Raw genomic sequence first — 23959 nt, forward strand, 5'->3', positions numbered from 1 at the left:
TTGCGGTTGTCGCTTAGCAGTAATGACCCCGACTGATGTCCATGAGGATGCACGTTTGATCCCTGGCCTCACTCAGTGGGTTAAGGGATCCAGCGTTGCCCTTGAGCTGTGGTGTAGTCGCAGACACGGATAGGATCTGCAGCTCTGATTGGACCCCTAGCCTAGGAACTTCCATATGCTGCTGGTGCAGCCCTAAAATGGAAAAAATAAAAAATAAAAAAATAAAAGAGTGTACAGAAAGAAAAAGTAACCTCAGGTTATTATGTGGTGGATGAGCTCAGCTACAACTAGAGTTTACACAGCCGTAGTAATGAAAACTCTCTAGGCAAAATTTCAAGTTATCTGCGTTGGGAGTTTGAGGATGCAGTAAGTATGCGTGCGGTGTGAACCATGGAGAAGAGCTAAATCCTCATCTTCTATAGGAGGAAATCAAGATATGATACCTAAAACTGAAAAATATAAAAAGCAGCAACAGTTGCTGTGGCTCTGGCGTAGGCTGGCGGCCACAGCTCTGATTAGACCCCTAGCCTGGGAACCTCCATATGCCGCAGGAGCGGCCCAAGAAATAGCGGAGAAAAAAAAAAAAAAAAAAAGCAGCAACATAAACACTTGGTTAAGCGGCTGTAAATACTAAACTCTGGGCCAAAAGGTGCAAGTGGTTGCCTCTGAAGTAAAATGGAGGCAGATGGGGTCTCCTGTATTTGGCTACAAACCTTATAGAAGTATTTAACTTTGCATGTTTAACTTTCATAAAAGTAAAACCATAACACGATTCACTTTTTTTTTTTTTTTTTTTTTTTTTTGGTCTTTATAGGGCCACACCCTTGGCACATGGAAGTTCTCAGACTAGGGGTCGACTTATTTCCACAGCCACAGCAATGCAGGATCCAGGGCCACCTCTGCTACCTACACCACAGCTCAGGGAAAGACGGGATCCTTAGCCCACAGAAGGAGGCCAGGGATGGAACCCACGTCCTCATGGGTACTAGTAGGGTTGGTTACTGCTGAGCCACGACTGGAACTCCCATAATTCACTTTTTTAAACGACTGCAGAAACAAAACAAAAGCAACCTCACTCTCCAAGTAAAACTCTAGATTTTCCTATTTGCTATTCAATTCAAACTTTTCTGAATTTTTGTCTGTAAAGTTATTATATGGATTGAAATAGACTGTGAATACAAACGTGCTTGGATACTACGAGTCGTTTAATAATAACAAGAACTTAACAATCCAAAAATTGGGACTCCTTAACATTCATTTATTCAGTCATGCTCTGTGTGTAGCAGGGAGCAGGACAGGTCAAGAATAGCGCTGCGTGAAACCGGAGACCTTACCTTGAGCTCACCTGTCTTGTCCCAGCTCCCACCCCTACCTGTTCCGGGTGGTGATCTATTCTTCAGCCTTCGAGGCAAACTTTTCTGAACTCAGATTCCACTGCTTGCTGAATGTCAGTTTCCCAACCGGGGACTAGTAAAGCTTGTTTTTCAAAATTGGTGTGAGAAACAAACGAAAGATTAATGGAAAATTCTTTGCTTTGGTCGGTACGTAATCGCAGCTCCCCAACTGCAGCGCTACCAGGGAGCTCAGGACACCTGGTGACGCTAGCCGGAGAGTTGCTGGAGGCGGGGAGGATCCGCAGTCACCATGGCAACCTGAGACGCCTCGCGTTCCGGTTCCTCCCCGCGGGCAGCAAAGCCGAGAGGGCCAGCCAGCCAACCTTCCGCCCTGGAAGAAGACCCCCGCGGCATGAGGGGGGAGGAGGCGGTGACCGCGGGGGTGGTGCCCGAGGCGGGCCTTGACCGGGAGCTGCCTCCGCAGCCCGAAGGCCTGGGGTACGGAGCGCGTGGGGACCCCGGCGGCGGCGGCCCCCAGGAATCCCGTAAGCAGTGTGAGTTCCTTTGCAGTCGCGGACGCCGCGGGAGGGGGGACCTCGGTGTGAGGAAGCGGTGAAAGGGGAACTGGGGCACACCGGAGGGAGACGCGCTGAAGCCGCCAAGGTTTTGGAGGGAGGGAGTAGAGCTGTTGTTTTGGCAAAGGCAGGGGTGATGGTTTTGTGGCCAAAGGCATCTAGTCCATTTCCCCGAGCCCTCCTTTATAAAAGGAGGTAGCCTCCAACTTAATTGGTAGTGGCATTGGCCTGAAAGCTATTGAAAAAAACTGTGTGTGTATCAAGACCATTAAACTACAAATATATTTGATATTTTAACATAAATATATAAATATTAATATTAAAATATCGACTGCTAATTAACATACATTTAAAATTAAAATATTAAATTCCGTGTAAAATACAATCTATAAATTTAAGTTTTACATATAGTAAAATATGAAATTTATTTTTTAACTATATAAATAATACATATACATACTTTTGGCAGTACCTTCATTTTACAAACCAGGAGGTCTAGACCAGAGAAAAGGAAGCGACTTGCCTCCTGTCCCTCAGGGCTGGAGAAATCCTTAAAACATTTAAACTTCCATCTGATTCTCCGTTTGTAAATTATGATTACCTGTCTTTTAGAGTCTCACAATTATGGGCCACGTTTTAAGGTATTGCTGTTGTTTCCCCCTTGCCCTGCCGAACACACAAACATTCAACGGAAGCAAAGGCAGTTCTGGTTCACCGCCGCAAATCAAGGTGGTTGAAACCCGAGTCAACGCCAGGTCGAAGTGCTCATCCATTCTGTTCCATAAATTTACAGATAATACACAGCCCCCTGTGCCCCACGGGTCTTCAGCGGGTGCTAAGGAATGATGAGGGTGAAAATAAGAGGCCAAAGGGGAAGGAAGTGGTTCCCAGCCCTTCAGCAGCGCTTCTTTAATTGCCTCTCAGGAGAGCCGCCCGCCCAGGAGTTCTCTTGGATCCCTGGGCGCAGGGGAGAACCGGGGAGGGGGGGGGGGGCTGAAGCGCTCAGCTTCTGCGCCTCAGGGAACCACACCCCCTTCTCAATTCTCAAAGGGACATATCTCCCATCTGGGTAGCCACCTGGCCCCGGAAGCCACCTGGCAAAAGGACCGCGTCCTTCTGCATCAGCCACAATATGCCTGTTTATGATACCTCATTCCTGTTATTCTCAACAGCATGCAGAGGCCTTATTTAGAGCCTCTACATTCAGTATATTTAAGTATTCAGTATATTTAAATAATTCCTTACTCAGAATTAAAATTCTATCTGGGAATTTTGCTGTTAAAGATGCTGGAATTTAAAAGTTCTTTATTCCCTGTGGCTATAGGAGTAAAAGGTGGAATTAACCTTTCACTCCTCAGTTTTACCAAAGTCCTGGGGTTTACTGAGTCCTGGGGTTCCCTTGTGGCACAGCGGGTTAAGGATCCTGCCGTCTTTAAACTGTATAGTGGTGGCTATATGAACACCCACCAAATCTCTCATTGACTGAGGGTTACCTTTATTATTTTCCTTTTTTCTTTTTTCAATGTTGTTTTGAAATAATTTGTAGTGCTCTTACTGTGGTGGCTGAACTTAATACTCTCCATTTTATTAAATCACTGCATCCAGTATTCCAGGTACCATCAAATTAGTATAGTGTGGTGGGACTATAACCTCCCTTGATCTGAATATTATACTTCTGTTAAGTAGATCTAAAATTACAGTAGCTGTTTTGGCAGACACGTTGTATTATTAACATACATAACAAATTCAGTCTATGACATCCTGCTTTCTGTTTTCCCCTTTGTCCAATTGAAAGCATTTGACTCCAGTCTATTCTATCCTTTACTTACGTAGTTCCTGTGTTTGATCCTAAATATAAGTCTATATTTATCCCCATCAATACCATCCTATGGATTTTAGGCCTTCATTTCAGGTATAGAAGGTCCTCAGTTTGCCATTCGGCACGTAAAACGTTTACCAGGTTCGTGCCATTTTCACATTTGGTGATTTGGCTGAAAGTTCCTATATCCAAATTAGCAAATTAAATGATGACCCCAACGATTCGAAGCAGAGTCTCTGGGAAGCCTCTGATCCGTCCATCAGCATCTTTGGCGTGGGCGCTCTGCTTCCTATAAATGCACATTATTAAATGCCTTGCTGAAATGCAGATACATTGTGGTGACATCTCCCTAATCTGGCTCGTTTAGTAACTTGGGTTTGAGAGAGTCAGGTAGGTAGGACTTAATTTTTATGACTGGTTTTGTAACTTCTAGGAGTTACTTTCTCATCTACAAAGTAGGAATAATTACGCTTGCATGTGGGGTGATTGTGAGGAAGAGAGAGAGTACATGTAAGCTGGGTAGGGCTTGGTAGCTTTCGATAAATTACAGCCATCCTTACTAGCCAGCTTGCTTGCTTTCCTTTCCTTCAGCAGGGAATATTTGCCTATACTGGCGCTTTATTACTCTCATTTTTTCATAGTTCCTCAAAACCTTTAGTGATTTCCTCCGTAAATTCTCATAGCATAAGTTCTGAAATTTATCAAGAGACTTGAACTTAGAGCAAGCGATCTCTTCTTCTCTCTACTGAACTGTCATAGGCTTTTCTTCTTTCTTTCTTTTTTCTGAGCCACACATACGACATGTAGAAGTCCCCAGGCCAGCAATCCAATTCATGCCATAGTGGTGACCAGAGCCACCGCAGTGACAGTTCCAGATCCTTAACCCGCTGTGCCACCAAGGGAACTCCTTTCTTAGTCCCATTTCATAAACGCTTTTTCTGCCCAAAGATCATGATTTAACCCAAAAAGTTTAAACCACAGAGTTCCCATCATGGCGCAGTGGAAACGAATCTGACAAGGAACCATGAAGTTGTTGCTCCGATCCCTGGCCTCACTCAGTGGGTTAAGGATCCAGCGTTGCCGTGAGCTTCGGTGTAGGCTGAAGATGTGGCTTGGATCTGGCATTGCTGTGACTGTGGTGTAGGCTGGTAGCTGTAGCTCTGACTCAACCCCTAGCCTAGGAATTTCCATGTGCCTCGGGTGCGGTCCTAAAAAGCAAAAAAAAAAAAAAAAAAAAAAGTTTAAACCAAAGTTAAGCTTGAGGAATACTGACCCTCATTCATCTCTCATTCATATGACTCCTAACCTGGGGGAAACAAGAACAAGACCCAGAAAGTATCTAGTTCTACCTTGCTCATGTCTGAGGTTTCATGACCACCCAGACCCACAGCCAGAAGCAGCAGGCCCCTTACTCCCTTTGAGCCAATCTGCACACAAGTCAAATATATATACTTGTGTTCTTTATTGGTTATTCTAGAAAGAATGATACCTGCCACATTATTGTGTTGGTTGTTTAGGTTTTCCACGGTCCCTTGGATTGAGCTTTTGAGCACTAGCACGAGAACTACTGGTTCCCAGACGTTTACAAGGCTGTATGGGCAGACGTGCACATAGAAGAATCTTTGGGCTCCACCTAATTGAACAGTGTTTAGTTCCACTTGAACACACACCTGTTGAGCATTTATTGTGATGTCAACCTCTGTCCTAGGACTCTGATGAACTAAACAGACAACATCTCTGCCTTTATGGCCTAGTAAGGAAGACAAATAAAAAGCTAACAGTTGGAGTTCCCATTGTGGCGCAGGTGAAACAAATCCAACTAGTATCCATGAGGATGTGGGTTTGATCCCTGGCCTAGCTCAGTGGGTCAGGGATCTGTTGTTGCCGTGAGCTGCAGGGTAGGTTGCAGATGCAGCTCAGATCTGGCATTGCTGTGGCTGTGGTGTAGGCCAGCAACTATAGCTCCGATTCCACCCCTAGTCTGGGAACTTCCACATACTGTGGGTGCAGCCCTAAAAAGCAAAAATAAAATAAAAAGTTACACAAATGTATATAAAGTAAATAAGGTCAGATGCACATTTCAATAAATCAAATGAAAGAAAAGAGGAGAGTACTATGAGCAGAAGTAACCAGGAACAGTTGAAGATTGTGGGATCTGGGAAAGTTTCCCTAAAGAACTGACATTTCAGCCTAGACCTGAAATTCAGGTAGAAGTTACCCAAGCAAAACAAATACGAGAAAGGCAGTTCAGGCAGAAACAAATAGAATGTGGAAAGGCTTCTGGGTGGGGATGGACAAAGGGCCATGAAGTTAAAGAGTTTAGAGAAGAAGAGAGAGAGGCTGGCAGGAGAGACTGGAGAGACAGACAGACGGACAGATGGGCTCAGCGGGTGTAGAGCTCCCTGTGGTGAGCAGAAGAAATGGAGCTAAAGTACTTAGAACAAATAACCCATCCTCTACTATAGCAGTAGTATCTTACAGGGTCAGGTTTAGAGACCAGGAAGTCATATGTCCATCAGAGGTTCACTACTACAGTTCAAGTTTAATCTTTTTAAAAAGCATGATTAAATACTGCTAGATGGTTCTATATTATGTATCTGGATTGTAGGCTCCATGCATATATCTGTCTTATTCACTGCTGTGTCCTCTGCCCTGAGCCAAATGCCTGGCACAGGATTGGTCTGCTTAATAAGAATTTATTGAATAAATGAACATTTTCTTTGAACTGATAAGGAAAACTCTTTTCCAACCTAAAAGAGGTATGGAAACTTTGTCCCAAAATGTAAAAGTCTCCCCCCAAGTTAAGAGTTACAATGGAAATGATCTTTCCAAACTAAAATCTGTGGGATGAATGGTCTGCCTTTTTTATGGAAGGATTTCTCTCTTAAATAGTTATTTGTGTAGGTAATGGCTAGAGGGTTGGGCGGAATTTATAAGTAATTAATTTTGTTAATGTCTTTGTAGGGAAGAAATTTTTATATTGTGAGCCACATAGGAGAATTAAGGAAGTACTGGAAGAAGAACTTTATATTAAGAGAGATGAATGCCACGTTAAAAATCCACCTGCAGGTAATCTCTGTGACAAAAGATGTGTATTTGTGATATGGATGTGAAACTACCTACTTGATGGCAAAGCGATTATTGCATTACAAAACCATGACTATCAAAATAAAAATGTCTCCTTGGGACATTCTTGAGCTAATTTTATAATTGTTTGGTCTATGTCCAAACAAACTGGGAAAAAAATGCGCTAGGTATCAGTATCTGCATGACTGTCCCTCATTTTTGGTGGTTATTTCTGTATTAGTGACAAGTAGAATTTTTTCCAAGTGACCCGAAAAGCACAATAACATCTTCGATCCTTATCTATAGCAGGTATGACCTGTAACAGTGGTTCCCAAAGTTTAGACTGCATCAAAATCATCTGAGAATTACCTGTTAAAAGCAGATAGCTTGCCCATAGAGTAACTGGCTCAGTAAGTCTAGGAAGGGGCCCAAGAATTTGCATTAATTCTTAGAACTACTAAATGCCAAGGGGGTATTGATGATACTGGTCCAGGGATCCCACTTTGCAAAGCACTGACCCAGAAGACTCTGAGTCATTTAAATAGGTTGAATCATCCCAGGACTTTATTCCACGTATACCTAGTATATGAGTTATATGGTCTGGGCCTTGACAGCTCTCACTGATGGTTCATTTGAAAAATACTCTGAAAAATCCCTTGTAGATTTTATTTTGAAACCACTGGAGTCCCTCATTTTCATATTTCCTTCTCAGTGATTCCTCAGTGCACATTTCATTCTTTGCAAACCATGAGATTTTTATTGCAACCATCGTGGGTCCCAGCAGTTGCCTGAAGAAATAAAAGCTGCAGAATGACCTACTGAATTGTTTCTCTGAAACCCAACCTACATATGCTATTTCCCTGGTTAAAAAAAAAGAAAAAATTAAGTCTATACTGTTACATTTTGGGTTAGCGTTGTTGTCTTCGCAGACTACATAAAAGCTGATTTATACACTACTTGGATGTTGTATTATTCTTATTGGATACATTTGTTATGAGATGGTCTAAATGATTAGGAAAAATCATTTGGTTTCTAAAAATTTGTTTTCTAGGCAATCCTTTCAAATATTCTTCATATAAAACGGACAAGGTTTGGGCTACATTTTTACAGCACCCAGCAGAGGTCGCACAAAGGTGCTATTTTAGCCTAGAAAAATCTTTCGAAGCTAGTATTGATTCTGTAAGTTTAAGTTTTAAAAGGCTCTATTGAAGAAAAACAGAAACCGGCTATATATTTTTTTTTCTTTTTCTTTTTTTAACAGCTGGAAGTCCCATGCCTTTGGGGCTCATTTTGCCACTTAATGAATTAACTGAACAATTAAAAATCTCTTAAAATCTCAGCTTATTCTTCCATTAAACGGGGATCTTTATACCTCTCTCACTTGGCTTTTGTGAGGATTTGTGGTTAGAATAATAAAGCCCTGTCCTCAGGTAGCTTATGTTCTAGTGGGAGAGATTATCAAGAAGCAAGTATACAACTAAATATATAATTTCAGGTAGCATAGGAAACTAGCACCTAGCAGGGCGCTGGCAGCTGTGAAACCGCTGGGTGGCGCCTGGGGGGCGGGGCTCCGGTTCACTCCGTCTCAGAGCTGGAAGAATTCAATGAGAGGCAAAGTGAAAGTTAAGAAGTGATTTATTGGAAGAGGACATCTGTGAGAAATATAAGTAGGTGGGCAAAAGAACTTAGTGGGCTACAGTTTTTAATCAAAGGGAGAAAAAGGAGGGGGGAAAGACCGCCTTCTTCCTCATTCTGGAGTAAACGTCAGGCGTCCATCATCAGCTCCTCCTTGTCCCGCAGGGAGCCGTGTTCTTATCCGTACTTGGTCAAAGCGAGACTGCAGTGGCGCAACAGAAATGAGCAACAAGGTGGTAACACTGAGTAAAATATTCTAAATCATCTCCGGTTTCAGTATAATGTCACCTTTCTCTATATGTTGGGTTTTTGTGTGTATGTGTTTAAAGAAGCATATGCCCTGGGACTTATTAACTTACTAATCTCACTGGGCAAGGATGTGGGTTTCATTCCACCATTGTTTGTTTGGGGGCATGGCTCTTGTTTCAGTTTTGTAGCTTTGCTGTGGAGCTTTTTTTTTTTTTTTCGTCTTTTGTCTTTTTAGGGTCGCACCGCGGCATATGGAGGTTCCCAGCTTAGGGGTCTAATCGGAGCTGTAGCCACCGGCCTATGCCAGCCCCACAGCAACACCAGGTCCCAGCCGTGTCTGCGACCTACACCACTGCTCACAGTAACGCCGGATCCTTAAACCACTGAATGAGGCCAGGGATAGAACCTGCAACCTCATGGTTCCTAGTCAGATTCATTTCTGCTGCCCCACAACGGGAACTCCAAGTTTGCTTTCATGAGTGGTCATTAACTTACAGGGGTTTCCTTTGCTCTTTTTCTACTTACGGTCCCCTAGTGGGATTAACTATTAAATCATCTATTCTGTCCCTACCAACTGGGGCCAGACATTGGAACTCCTCACACAGTGTTTTTAGCTCCTTTAAATGTCTGATGAAAGATTTGGCTTCTCTTGCTGGAAAACACACCTTGTTATTTTTACCTGGAATGCTGCATGGACCTCTGAGGGGCTTCTATGACTTCTATAGCAGCTGTTCCTACATGTTAAGAGTAAGTACCCTTGACCCATTGTTTCCACTTCTTTACTTAGCATTCGCTCTTTTACCTACCCCGGCTAGGCTTGTGCTGCCACATGTACAGAGAAATTGTTCTTTTCCAAATCACAAATGATCTCTTTCTCTCCTTTTTTTTTTTTTTTTGGTGACATGTGGAAGGTCTCTGGCCAGGGATCAAACCTGCGCCACAGCAGTGACCAGAGCCACAGCAGTCACCACACCGGACCCTTAACCCACTAGGCCACCAGGGACCTTCTAAATGACCTTTCTTTTGAAGGTCAAGTCCAGTGATCTAGAAAGCCAAATCCAACCCACTAACTCAACTTCTCTGCAGCATCTGACACAATAGTTTATTCCTTCTCTCTAGAATGCTCTCTCAACTTAGCCTCCAGGTTGCCATACTCCAATCTCGGGGTTTGGCTCATCCCACTCTTTCTCTGTCACCTTTACTTATTCGTCTTCCTCTTATGCTCTGAAATGTGCGGGATTTTCTCTAGCTTTACACCCTCCCAGGGGAATCACATCCAGTCCTAGTTTGCTATTGACTCCAAAATCTATATTTCTAGCCTCTGCTTTTCCCCTCAAAAGTCCCAAAAGCCTTACCTAACTTGGATGTCCAACAGCCTCGCAAAATTAACAGAGTTCCAGAACTGAACTCTTACTCTATATCCCCGCTTTTAGTTTTTATTTATTTATTTTTAATTTTTATTTGTATTTTCTATGGCCACATCTGTGGCATATGGAAGTTCCCAGGCTAGGGGTTGATTTGGAGCTACAGCTGCCAGCCTACGCCACAGCCACCCCAACACAGATCTGAGCCATATCTGTGACCTCTGCTGCAGCTTGTGGCAATGCTGGATCCTCAACCCACTGAGCGAGGCCACGGATTGAACCCACATCCTCACGGACACCATGTTGAGTTCTTAACTTGCTGAGCCACACCGGGAACTCCACATATCCCAGCTTTTAAAATTCTGCTCTTTGGTGTTCCTTTCCATCTCAAGAAATGGTACCACCATGCCTAGTTTAGACCTAGAAGGCAAATCCTTTCTCCATATTCAGTCTATCAGTGAATCCTGTTGAATCAACATTTAAAAGCTATCCTAAATTTCCCCACCTGTGACCTTGCCAAAGCCCCCATCATCTCTTGCAGGGCCAGCAATAGCCTCCTATGGCAGTTTCTACTGTTGTCCCCTACAGTCTGCTCTCTGTCTCTAACAGAGGGATCTCTTACAAACATAAAGCATTTTCTGTCACCTCCATGCTTAAAACGCCCCAGTGGCTCCTTATTATTCGTAGGCTAAACTTCAATTTCCTTGTGTGGCCTGCTCACCTCTCTGACCTCCTCCCCCATACAGTCCTGCTCCACTTTAGCCACCGAGGCTTTCTTGAAATTCTGCAACATCCCAAACCCGTTCTTATCTTTTTACTTTACCCAGAACATCAAATGTCTTCCTCCCTCTTTGAATGGAGTTTCAGTTCAAATGTCACCTTCTCAGAGGGAACCTCTTTACTAGGTTAAGATAGAAAATATACCCCAACTTACTGTCTCATCCCCTTCTTCTTTCTGCTTTCTTCTGTCATTACCTGCAATTATACATTTATTTCTATTATCGCTTATTGACTCTCTCTCCCACTAGACCATAAGTTACCTGGAGACAGGGGCTTTATTTTGTTTACCATAAATCCTCACAAAAGCCATTTGATACAGGTAGTATGATCCCCACTTTATGGCTGAGTAGACTGAGATTTCGAGAGAGTTTTAACTGCCCAAGATTATGCATTAAATACGATTATGCATTAAGTAGGTGGCTAAACCAGATTCCAAACTCAGGTCTGACCCCAAATTCCATTGATTTTTTTTTACTCGCTATAATGTCTCTGATGACCTGTTATGGCTAAATTCAGTGGATACTGTTCTGCCCTTGGCTGGCTTGAGATTTCTGCAACATCTGACACAGCTGATGGCTCTGTCCTTAAACCCTGCTCTTTTCTCAAGCTCCTTGGTGCCCAAATGTCCTAATTATTCTCTTACTTCTCTAGATATTCTTTCTTACCCCCCTTTAATAACTCTTTTTACTCACCCTCCTCTTCAAATATTGTATTTATGAGGGTATTATCCATATTCTTCTAATCTTGTTCCATTGGCTGTCCCTGAATTGTCCCAGCATTTCCACCGCTATCTCACTACGATGCCTCTGAAATGTGTCTCCACGTTAAACTTTGCCTCCTGGTTGACCCATTTCATACTCTAGATCAACATGTTGAAAACCAAACTCGCACCTCTTTCCTACTTGTCCCTTCCCATGTATCACCCACCCCAGAGAGTGGCACAGGCTAAGGTCCAAGTTCAACACCAAAGAGCATCCTCCACACTCGCTCCAGATCTCATCTCTTCCACATCTAATTAGGCTGTCAGGGGTATCTTTGTTTGCCCGAGGATCCCAAACTCAGGTTGACTCACATGCCAGGTTCATCTTGCAAAGAGACAGACTATTCAGCATTGTATTTTTTCAAAATATACAAACCAGCGGCCAACATCTTAAAAATCAGGAGCTTTTACATACAAATTTAGATCGCTATATTATCTTGGGTGAAGAGGGAGGAAGGAGGAGAAAGGAAGATGTGACAACAGAGCTGACATTCACACCTGGCAGCAGCGGCTAGAGGCGGGTTATACTGCCCCCCCACCTGCCCACCCCGCTGTTAATCATGGCACGCCAACTTCTCCAGTCAACTGGGGCAAATCACAGGTTATGTTTAGCCAACCACTGCAGACTTCCTCTTCTCGTAAAAAATATTTCCGTGGTATTCATACCTACAACAAAAATGGAGAAAGAGGGAAAATTGAGAGAGTCAATTATTTCTTACCTCTGGCTTGCTTTATGTACAATTACCTGCTGGCCCTTTCTCTCTCTTTCTAAATATATAAATAATATAAAAAATTTATATATACATATATATGTATACATAACACACACATATCTAAATATGTATATATTGTGTATATGTTTATATATAATATATATGTATACATAATAATATATATGTATTTTTCATTTGAATTTATGACTCGAGAGAAACAATATATACTATTTCTCATATTTCTTAGATACACCCAAATATTTCTAAATTCTAGGGATATCAAGGTATATGCATATGTTTTTTAATTTATGGCTTTAGATAAAAGTATATACTATTTCTTAGATAACACACATCTATCTAAATTCTAGGAACCCTAAGGTGTTTGCATGTACCCACACATATTTGTGTGGTTCTCTATGGATTGGTTGGGTTTGCTTGATATTTTTTCTCTTTTGTTTCTTTTTGATTAAATTGAAGTATAGTTGACTCATAGGATTATTAGTATCGGGTATATGAAGTGATTTGATATTTTATAGATTATACTTTATATAAAGTTATTATAAAGTATTGACTATTATTCCCTGGGTTGTATATTACATCCTTGCACTTAGTGTTTGACTTTTTAAACACTCAGACCTACATGTTCTCACAAAATCTGATTCGCGAATGTGAGATTTCAATCACAGTCCAGATTTTTCCTCAGCCATCAATGCAGCACCAAAACACTGTGTAACGTAGCAAAGGGCGGGGAACTTACCCAAGAGTTTATGCCTTTTATTGAGGGGTGTTTGTTCTGAAGTTAAGCAACTTAAATTAAAGCATGTTTTGCTTGTGACTGAGCTAACAATGACAATTGTAGAAGAATCCCAAAGCAATGGACCTACGTTTTTTCTGTCCATTTTTTCTTCTCCTTTGGTTGAATGAAATTAATAAAAAGTCAAAAATTTCTTCTTCTTTTTTTGTCTTTTTAGGGCCGCACCTGCGGCATATGGAGGTTCCAGGGCTAGGGGTCCAATCAGAGCTGCAACTGTGGGCCTACGCCAGAGCCACAGCAACGCCGGATCCAAGCCGCGTCTGTGACCTACACCAGAGCTCACGACAACGCCGAGTCCTTAACCCACTGAGCGAGGTCAGGGATCGAACCCCAGTCCTCATGGATACTAGTCAGATTCCTTTCTGCTGAGCCATGACGGGAACTCCAAAAGTTTCTTCTTTTTTGAGTTGAATGAACTTGGCCAAAGGTCAAAAGCTCCAGAAATTAGGTTTAAAGGATGTTTCGCAGAGCAACCATTATATTTCTTTTGAAATATGGTTGTTTCAGTAGCAAGACGGCACTCAGGAAGAAAGCTGTTGGGTGTAGGGCCCTCGGCTGAACGAGGTCTCCCAGCTCTTGTGGTCGTGTTATAACAATAGTTAGTAAGAGCTGTGAAGATCTTGAAATGGCCAAGCTGGCCCAGGTGTTTGCTACTGTGGACCCCATACCCGGGTCTGGGAAGTGGCATCAGGGAGGAAATGTGGTCTGCCAGGTCTCCAGGCCTTCCTTCTCTGGGCGTTGGATGCTTTTCAGGCTCCTGAGGCAGAGATAGATGGATTCAGTGAGAAGGTGGGGGGCAGAGTGCGGGAGGGGTGTCTGTGATGATGCGGTGGTAATTGTCAGGCGAGTGTGGAGACAAAGAGAACGGGCTGGGCGGTCGGGCAAAGAGAAGGCAATTTATTGAAGGGAAACGAGGGGGCGAGGGGGCGATGACCCTTGAGAAGAGCCAGCCCCCTGCCCTTCTGGCTGGTCCTTTTTATACCCCACGGATGGGAAATTGGATCCCCTGGAGGGGGGTTAGTTTATCTTTAGCCTGAAGCTGGACTCTGGTGGTCTTGCACTCTTGAGAAAGCCGGAGGTGTCCCACGGTAGGGTGGGGTCTCGTCTTGGGAAAGTGGCACCAGCGGCGAAAACAGGATGTTGCCTGAGCAAGGTGGTCAGTCTCATGGGTCACTGTGACCTCATGTTTTGTTTTCGAGGTCAGCACAATGAGCCATTTTAACAATGAGCCCCCACGTAGCCCCTGACAGTAATGATGAATAATGATCATTATTTATCTATTATTCTTATCCTGGCCGTCATTCACAGTATGTCTCCTGGACATCAAAGATTTTACAAATTATCTCTTTTAATCTCTATAACAATCCCAAGCTCTTCTTACTCCCCTTTTGCAGGTCTGGAAGCCGAGGCTCAGGGGGAAGCACAGTGACTTGACCGCAGTCACTACAGTAGAATAACACTTGGAAGCAGGCTTGTCAGAAGCTGAGGTCTTTGCTCTTAGCCATTGGGTTACATGTTAAAACCTGAGATTATGTTTTCTCACAAGAAAAAAGATTTTGAAACTGTAGTGGGAGCAAATAGTATTTCTCTTCAGTAAAAACAGGATCTTGTCCAGGCTTAGGTTCAAACTGGAGGCAGAACAGGTTTCAGAGGCTTTACATAGACCTGTCAGGTAAGCACAGGGGCCTGGATCCACAGGATCTCATCATTCTGAAAAAAAGAAATGCAATTTTCCAGTCAGATCTGCTGTCAGATGTAATGGAATCTGGGCAACCTAGAGAACTCTCTGGATAAGTAAGAATTTAGCCAACATTATCATTCATATATTCTCAGTGGTTCCCTGAAGATTTTCCCCTCCTTAAGACTTAAAAAAAATGAGAGAGAGAGGAGTTCCCATTGTGGCTCAGTGAGTTACAAACCCAACTAGTATCCATGAAGATGCGGGTTTGATCCCTGGCTTCGTTCAGGGGGTTAAGGATCCGGCGTTGCCGCGAGCTGTGGTGTAGGTTGCAGACACGGCTGGGATCTGGTGTTACTGTGACTGTGGTGTAGACTGGCAGCTGCAGCTCTGATCCAACTCCTAGCGGGGGACCTTCTATAAGCCACAAGTGGGGACCTAAAAAAAAAGCAAAAAAGAAAAACAAGAGAGAGAAGTAGGCTTATGAGACATGCATTATGGAACGATTGCATACATTTTGCCATTTGTTTTAAAACTATTTCTACATTTCTAAACATTCCTATAGAGGACCATGTGGAAATAACATATTAAGTTAATATTTTCAAATTGCCAAGGGCTCGTGTATCTTTCTGGCTAAAACCTGCAGAGGTTACAGTAGTCGTGAAAAATCTGATTCATGAAGCTTACTAGTTTTCTTTCACACAGCCTTTCCTGTCCCAGTGAATATCAAAAGCATACTGCCAAATCCATTCTTTTAGGTCTATATGTGCCTGAAGACATGGAAACTTAACTTTTGTCAAGTCTGGTTTGTTTATTATGTTTAGTACAGATTTAGGAAATATAAAATGTTGCTCAGCAAGTGTGGATGTGTTTACTCTTCTTTAATTCATTCAACAGAAATGTTTTGTGCACCTACAGTATACAAAGAATTTACTAGACGCTAAAGGCCTGTCAAGATAATTACAAACCAAACAAACCAAACAAAAAAAGATAATTTCAGAGCCCAGAAGTCACCGAACATAAATTTACCTAAAATGTTCTTCCTCTGACCATGTTTATACAAAGGAAGCTAAGACAATATGTTTGTAAACTGGCTTTTCAAGCTCTAATGTTCGTTATTCATGGTCCGGAAACAACACAAAACTATATTTAAAAGACACACTTACCTTCTCTGATACACCAGGCCAGATCCCACTGGCTAATATCTTCAGCATAAAGACTTGGTTTTGTAATTTTAAAATTCAGGATAAACACACATCTAAAAAAGCTGCTGAGTAGAAGAGATTTGGGGGCAGGAAAAGGGAGAAAAAAAAAAAGACTTTCTGGAAGATTCTGAGCTTCAATAAAGGACTTCATTCCTCTCTCTTAGCTTCTCTCTGGTGCCTGCTGCCCTTTTCCTTTTCAGGTTAAGCTGCGACACCAAGCCCCCCACCCCCACCCCGCCGCCCCCCGGTCTTCCTTCCTCCTCCTGGAGAGCTTTTGCCCAGAGCTCAGAAAGCTGGATTTCCCTTTCAAGAACCGCTGCTTCAAAGGAGATTCATGTTTCTTTCTGGTCCTCTTTTTCCCCAGTTGAATATATCACTTTCCGTAATTTCTTCATCCAAATACCGTATCGAATCAAAATCATGCTATTTTTTTTTCCTGCAGCCTCCATCCCCAAGTACAGTAAATACTTATGCAGAATTGCATTTTGCTTTGAGGGTTTTTTCCATGCGTCTTTGAGCCCATGCACTTACATTTCAGGTATTTTCTCTGTGAGGCTGCAAATGTTCAGCTCTTCCTGTGACTGCATCTGAAAGAGCACAGCTTGATTAAATGAATACCATTCTATGAGTTCTGCCTCTAGATTTTTAACTGTTTTCCATTTGCCAGATCTTCCCACAATGCAGGACAAATCTCAATCTATGTCTTTGGTCTCTTGTGGGGTGCCACAAGGGGAAGTGACTAAATGTTTGTGGGCTCCTGGATCTGAGAGTTTATTAGCCTAGAAAAGGGAGCAGCCTTTTCTCTTTCTAGATGGGGCTAAAAGAGGAAACTGGCTTGATCAGTGGGGGAAGATTGCGATTGGCTATAAGGAACAGCTTCAACTTTGTAAGGCTCTGGCAGAAGGAGATTGTGGCTTCTTCCTTGAAGGTTGTTGAAGAAGAGAGAGGAAACTAATCTCCGCAGATAGCCTCAGCCCCTCCATTCAGGATGGGGTGAGCTCTGACATTCAGTTTGCTGAGTCAGCTTAGTGACTGTGCCTTTGGGAGTGGAACCTCTGTCCACGCTTGGACAAGAAAATGATTGTCTCTATAAAAATAACAGCTACCGGAGTTACCGCTGTGGCTTGGTGGAAACGAATCTGACTAGCATCCGTGAGCACACAGGTTCGATCCCTGGCCTCGCTCAGTGGGTTAAGGATCTAGTATTGCCATGAGTGAGCTGTGGTGTAGGTCACAGACATGGCTCAGATCTGGAGTGGCTGTGGCTACAGCTTTGATTCGACCCCTAGCCTGGAAACCTCCATATGCCGAGGGGGAGGCCCTAAAAAGACAAAAAAAAAAAAAAAAGTAAAAATAATAGCGACCACTTTTTTGAGTGTAAAGCACTTAGGGGCACTTTATCCAAGTCCTATAATAATCCTGCAAGGTAAACATCCCCATTTCCAAGGCAAGGAAACGAAAATATAGGGGGTTAAATAACTTGCCCCAAGACACACAGCGAGGAGCCGGAGGAGGAAAGACTGAAACCCAGGTCTCTGACACCCAAAGGCTGTGCCCCTACTCCTTACATGATGCAGACTCTTTCAGGGAGGGATCAAATGGCAGGGTGTACGCCTCTGGGAGCGCCTTGCACCTGCGGAGAAGAGTGGACATTTTCAGCTTCAGATATGGGAAAAATAACTTAGGGCACCTGCCTGAATTCACTTCTTTGCTTGACTTGGGTGACAGTTTTCCACACAGTAGATTTTCACTGAATGCTTGTTAACTGCTTCTAAAAACCTAAACAAGTGATTTTTAGAATATGGAGGAAAGTCCAATGCAAATCATGACTAAACCCATGCTCGTTGATGGTATCAGGATTTAAGACTTATTTGCAATGTGTGGACATCACATCACCCATATTTTGCTATGATGTTTTCCAGTGCGTTCAGTGTTTCTTTCAAGGGGGAGCGTACACGGCATCTAGTTTTGATTTAGAAGATTGTTGGATCTATTGGATGAATTAACGTGGTAACTAGGTTATATTACCTTTAGAAATTGTTGTGCTTCTAAGAGTTAAATCAGAATCAGAGGAGATTGACTGAATGAAGTCTATATAGGAGCCATTATTTATTCCCGATCTCTCTGTTTGGCTATTTGTATTTCCTCACTGACTTTTCATCTCTTTCTTTAGGGGCAGGTTAAATCATTGACTGGTATCATAGATAGAGGTTTAATTGCATAGTGAGTAATTGAATGAGTGAACGGAAGTTACAGATTAAACAAATGCTAAAACCCTTGGGTGGTTTGATTAATTAAACCTCCACTGTGAGTGAAAAAAATAATCACCATGTAAATACTTTAAAAATGCTTTGTGTAAAGAGAAGCTAATCTGGGAGTTCCCATTGTGGCTTAGGGGTAAGGAACCCAACTAGTATCCATGAGGATGGGGGTTTCATCCCTGGCCTCACTCAGTGGGTCAAGGATCCGGCGTTGCTGTGAGCTGTGGTGTAGGCTGGCAGCTGCAGCTCCTATTCGACCCCTTGCCTGGGAACTTCCATATGCTGCAGGTGCGGCCCTTAAAAAAAAAAAAAAAAAAAAAAAGAAAGAAAAAGAAAAAGAGTGAATTCTCATCATCTTCCTTTTGAAAACCTTGACAGTGGCCCTGGAGGGGATCTGGAGCATCCAAAGGAATCTCCCTGTGGGAGGCTTGAAGCCAGGACCGCCAACCAGAAACAGTTTACTGCCGCAAGCCAAGTACTATTCGAGGCACGGAGGGCTGAGAAGTAAGACCCGATACCCTGATTTCCACCCCAGCTTGGAGGGTGCTGAGCAGTGCATAACCAGCCGTGTGTGTTTTCTTTACAGTCCTCAGTCAGAATCCAATCTTCTTTTGACTCGCTTCCTCAGGTTATGAGCAGGTGAGCCGTAGTGCCTCATTGCAGAACCGCAACCGTGACAGCTCAACTAACCACTTTATCCCATGGATACAATAGAAGTGCACAAGCTTTTGAGTTAGACTCCGGACTCTTTCCTTTCCTTTTTATCCACATAAAACTTTCCAGCGCACAGGCTCAGCGGGGTGGAATCTTCCTCTGCCCTTTCTTCTCGCTGGATGATGTGTGTGTACCAGTGGAAAGAGGAACGGGAGACCAGGGAAATTCAGGAATGATAAGGCAGCTGTTTTACTTGGCCCCACTCGTGTTGCCCTATTTCACGTAGGCGGCAACCAGGCTGGCCCGGAAGACAGTTCCTCACAGACACTATATTTGGGGGAGAAAACATGACTCATCCTTCGCGGTCTCAGCTGGTGACAGCCAGCAATATTTGGGGCAGGCCGTGGAGAAGGCAGGGGTCTGCCAGGGACGCACCCACAGTGTGCTCCTAGCAGACGGACATGCAGTTGGGGCCACACGTCCTGAAAACGGCTCTGCAGTTGGGAGGGAACCCTGGGAAGAGAGAAGTGGGGAAGTGCCAAGCTTAGGGATTCTTAACCAAGATAGGAATCACTTTTTTGCCTGGATTCTTCATGTATAATTATCTATGAAACCTCTACCTCGGAGTTCCTGTCATGGCTCAGTGGTTAATGAATCCGACTAGGAACCATGAGGTTGCAGGTTCGATCCCTGACCTTGCTCAGTGGGTTAAGGATCTGGCATTGCTGTGAGCTGTGGTGTAGGTCACAGACTTGGCTCGGATCCTGTGTTGCTGTGGCTGTGGTGTAGGCTGGCAGCAACAGCTCCGATTAGACCCCTAGCCTGGGAACCTCCATATGCCATGGGAGTGGCCCCCCAAAAAGACAAAAACAAACAAACAAACCCTCTACCTCAAGCACATCTAATAGGTACATTTCATTTCACAGAGGAGGAAAGGTTTTGAATACTTGGCCCAAGTCCCTTACTGGTGAGCGGCAGTCCCTAGACCAGACCAACTCTGTGAGCCAAGCAGTGCACAGGAGCTGGAGTGTCTGGAGACCCTGGAACAGGGTGAGGGCTCAGCCAAAGGGCCACAAAGGAGGGTGGGGGTCCCCAGAGAGGCAGCCTCTGGAACATGGATTCAGGAGGGGGAAATTATAGCTACTAAAGACTGAGACCCAAGGTGAAAAAAAACTTGTTCCTTAAGGGGATTCATGTAGCAAAAAAGGAACCAGTGATGGAGTCCTGGGTTTAATAATAAAGAAGTAGAGTAGCCCCCATTTACCATGTGCCAAGCATGGCAGTGAGCGTTTTGTATAGTTATGTAATCCACATGGTCCCGAGATGAGGGTTTTAATCTCTCTTTTGCAGGTGAGAAAGCTGAGGCATAGAGACTTTACATGACCCAAGATCCTATGTCTAGGGGATGGTGTGGCCAGAACTATAAACCTGTGTTCATTCGACTTCTGCCACTATGCCTCAGCTTCTGGGCCAGCATGGCAAAGGCTCCACTCATTGGACAACAAGGGTGGAACCAGTTATGGGTGGTGGTTAAACGGGCACAAATGCCAGAGCTATGGGAATGCAGAGGCAACCACCTTCAAAACACACAAAGATATCAGTGTCATGAAGCAATGGCTGATTCAACCCAAGTCTGGGACACTTGCCCATTAGGGGCTGTTTATTTCGCCTTTCCAACCACTTTGTCAGGTCCCAATTCAAGTAGGCAAATCCATCATTCTAAGAAAACCCACGAAGCAATTTACAGATGATATATATATATATATATATATATATATCATACACATATATATTTCTTTTGCTTTTTAGGACCGCTCCCACGGCATATGGAGGTTCCCAGGCTAGGGGTCCAATTGGAGCTGCAGCTCTGGCCTATGCCAGAGCCACAGCAACATCATATCCAAGCTGCATCTGTTTCCTACACCACAGCTCCTGGCAACGCCGGTTCCTTAACCCACTGAGGGAGGCCAGGGTTCGAACCTGCAACCTCATGGTTCCTAGTCGGATTGTTTCCGCTGCACTACGACAGGAACTCCAAGATGATTTTCTAAATACTGCATTTTAAGACTGGTTTGGAGAACAAATTACCTTCTTTTGACAACATAGAAATGCAATAGATCACCCAATTGGTTAATTACCCAATTGATCAATTGTCCCAATGGGGACATGCGATAAAATGTGTGTCAGATGTTGATCGTCACTACTTGACTTTCATCCATAGAATTTAGGAGAGACTTGTTCACAGCTCCTGCTCACTGACACTTGTCCACACCACCTTCCCAGCAGCCCCCAGGCTCTATCTCCAGCCCATGTCAAGCGCTTACGTAGTGACCACATTACAGTAGAGAACTGTTATTAGCTTCATCTCTGTAAGTTACCAGCTGCATTTTGCCATATCAACTGCTACTATCTGCTATACAAATCCCTATGGATGAATCCATAAGAATCAGTCGATGACTGATAACTGAGAATTAGATATTTCTCATTATCAAATGAAAAAAGAGACAAGGCACAGACATGTCATAGATGAACAAAAACCACAGATAACTTTCAAAAACTGGTCAGTACTAATTCATACACTGTCAGAAGCTCCATGAAGGCAGGACCCACGTCTCTTCTGCTTACCGCTGTGTGTCTCGCTCTTAACACCGTGTCTGGCACAGTAAGTGATCAGTTGCTGTGTGTCACGAGAATGGCCGGTGAATGATGAAACAAGAAATGCTTATGTGTTAATGCCTTCTCTCTGTCCAGAATCTTCTTGCTGCTAACCCACATAGGTTTAGCCCAAAGATATACGGTTTTGCCCACTTGAACTGCTAAATTAAACAGAATGCAAATGATAGAAGGAAAAGCGAGGGAACTATGTGAATTATGAAAAGTTACACAGACATAAATTTTGGAACGGATGCCTTCAAAGGAGATTTTTCCATGAAATATAATATTTCTAGGAACCACTCTTGTAGAGCATCCTTTAGGTAGAGAATTTGGCCAATCCCTACTGCCCTCTTTTTCCTCTTCACTGGTGCTTTTCCCCGTTTTCGCATGAGCAACGAGATCATTGTAGTTGTTCCTCTTCTAACATTTAATATACATCATTTCAAATTTAAACTTAGGGAGTTTCCACTGTGGCTCAGTGGTAACGAACCTGACTAGTGTCCATGAGAATTCGGGTTTGATCCCTGGCTTCACTCAGTGGGTTAAGGATCCAGCCTTGCCAGGAGCTGTGGCATAGGTCTCAGATGTGGCTTGATCTGGTGTTGTTGTGTCTGTGGCATAGGCTGGCAGTCGCAGTAGCTCTGATTAGACCTATATCCTGGGAACTTCCATATGCCACAGGTGCAGCCCTAAAAAGCAAAAATAAAAATAAATAAATTTAGACTCATGATCGTCTATTGTAGTTCTGAATTCTAAAATACTTTTCAGTTAGAGACTTTGAAGCATCTTCTGCTTTCACTATACTAACAAAATGGAGTCATTTAATTTTATCATGTCCTTGTTATTTTGTGGCATGTCACTAATAATATTAAAGTTGTCTAGTCCAGCTCTTGTCAAGCTTTAATATGCCTACAGATCACATGGGTATCGTATTAAAAAGCAGTCTCTGATACAGCAGGTCTGGGGTGGGATTGGAGAGTCTGCATTTCTGACCAGCTCCCGGGCAATGCTGATGTTGCTTGTCCAGACGCTGGACTCTGGGTGAGTAATGAGGGGTCTAGACGACTGAGTTCCTCAGTTGCTTGAATCACATGGGTATGGCTTTTACATTCTGCTTTACCAAATGAAGCACTGTTGGGTACAATCGATCAAATTTAGATTAAAAGAGGGTTGGGATGAAAGGACATTTCCCCAACATAAACAACATACTTATCTGTTTGCATATTTCTTTACTCTAGGATGAAATGGACAACTATTCCATTGAGAAGAAACCTCTTTCCCCTGATGCCTGAAAAACAGAAGAAACCCAAGCTTATTTCATAGTTTAGATGTGTTAAAAATGTATATTTGTCTGGGGGGTTCTTATTGTGGCTCAGTGGGTTACGAACCTATTATCCGTGAGGATGCAGGTTCAATCCCTGGCTTTGCTCAATGGGTTAAGGATCCAGTGTGGCCATGGGCTGTGGTATAGGCTGGCAGCTGCAGCTCTGATTCAACCCCTAGCCTGGGAACTTCCATGTGTTGCAGATGCAACCCTAAAAAGCAAAATAAAAAAGTATATTCGTCTGTAATTCCTATTATTTGTATAAGCTCCTATCTATAAATGAATCCAAAGTAATGACAGACTATTGGTAAAATTGCTAAGTACCTGAAAACAGTGAAGGAAAATATTATATTTATTTTTGGTTGTCACAGTCGAATACAATCAGGCTTCTAATTCAACTTATTAAATATGTCAAATGTGATCAAACAAAGGCATGTTTATTGAGTCTTCACTTCGAGGTAAACATCATAAATATTAATCTTTCACTGGAGTATAATTACGTTCATCCATTAAAAAAAATTCAGTTATAGGTAAAGGTTAGTGAATAAATAATAGATGAAAAGTTTCTGACTCAGAACCATTTTAATGCTCTCCTTGGTAGAGCTAGTCATTTCTCTAGAATTTGTCCACTAAATAGTAAAGAGCCAGGAAATTTATGAGGAGATCTTAAAAACGGTTCGGGGGGCACAATTTACAAATACTATTTGGGCTAAAATACAAATACTACTGGGCTAAAAAGAGGTTAAAAAGGAGAGGGGAAAAAAAACCCCTTCCTTTTGCCCCCAGTTGTCAAAAGTAATGTATAAACAGTATAGAAGAAAATGAAAAATAAAGAAAAATAAAGGAGCCATTCCCGTTGTGGCACAGTGGAAACCAATCTAACTAGGAACCATGAGGTTGTGGGTTTGATCCCTGGCCTCACTCAGTGGGTTAAGGATCCAGTGTTGCCATGAGCTGTGGTGTGGGTGGCAGACATTGCTGTGACTGTGGCATAGGCCTGCAGCTGTAGCTCTGATTAGACCCCTAGCCTGGGAACCTCCATATGCCTCGGGTAGAGCCCTAAAAAGCAAAAA

General features: G+C 43.2%; 1 protein-coding gene across 2 annotated transcripts; it reads left to right on the forward strand.

The window, feature by feature from the left end:
- Positions 1 to 1666: 1666 nt before the first annotated feature.
- C9H11orf97 (chromosome 9 C11orf97 homolog) lies at positions 1667 to 23316 on the forward strand. 2 transcript variants are annotated; one of them, XM_003129791.6, is made up of 5 exons: positions 1667 to 1888; positions 6693 to 6797; positions 18632 to 18757; positions 18840 to 18892; positions 22801 to 23316. In XM_003129791.6, the coding sequence occupies exons 1-4, from the start codon at positions 1747 to 1749 to the stop codon at positions 18866 to 18868; spliced, it is 402 nt and encodes a 133-aa protein (XP_003129839.2). In that variant the 5' UTR covers positions 1667 to 1746; the 3' UTR covers positions 18869 to 18892; positions 22801 to 23316. The 2 variants fall into 2 exon arrangements, with proteins under 2 accessions (XP_003129839.2, XP_013834742.2); XM_013979288.3 differs by lacking the exon at positions 18840 to 18892.
- The last annotated feature ends 643 nt before the right edge of the window (positions 23317 to 23959 follow it).

This window comes from Sus scrofa, chromosome 9 (assembly GCF_054392235.1).
Source record: "Sus scrofa isolate SSC_HxYL_T2T_F1_AM1 chromosome 9, Sscrofa_HxYL_maternal_Yorkshire_Landrace_v2.0, whole genome shotgun sequence".
NCBI classification, from domain to species: Eukaryota; Metazoa; Chordata; class Mammalia; order Artiodactyla; family Suidae; genus Sus; species Sus scrofa.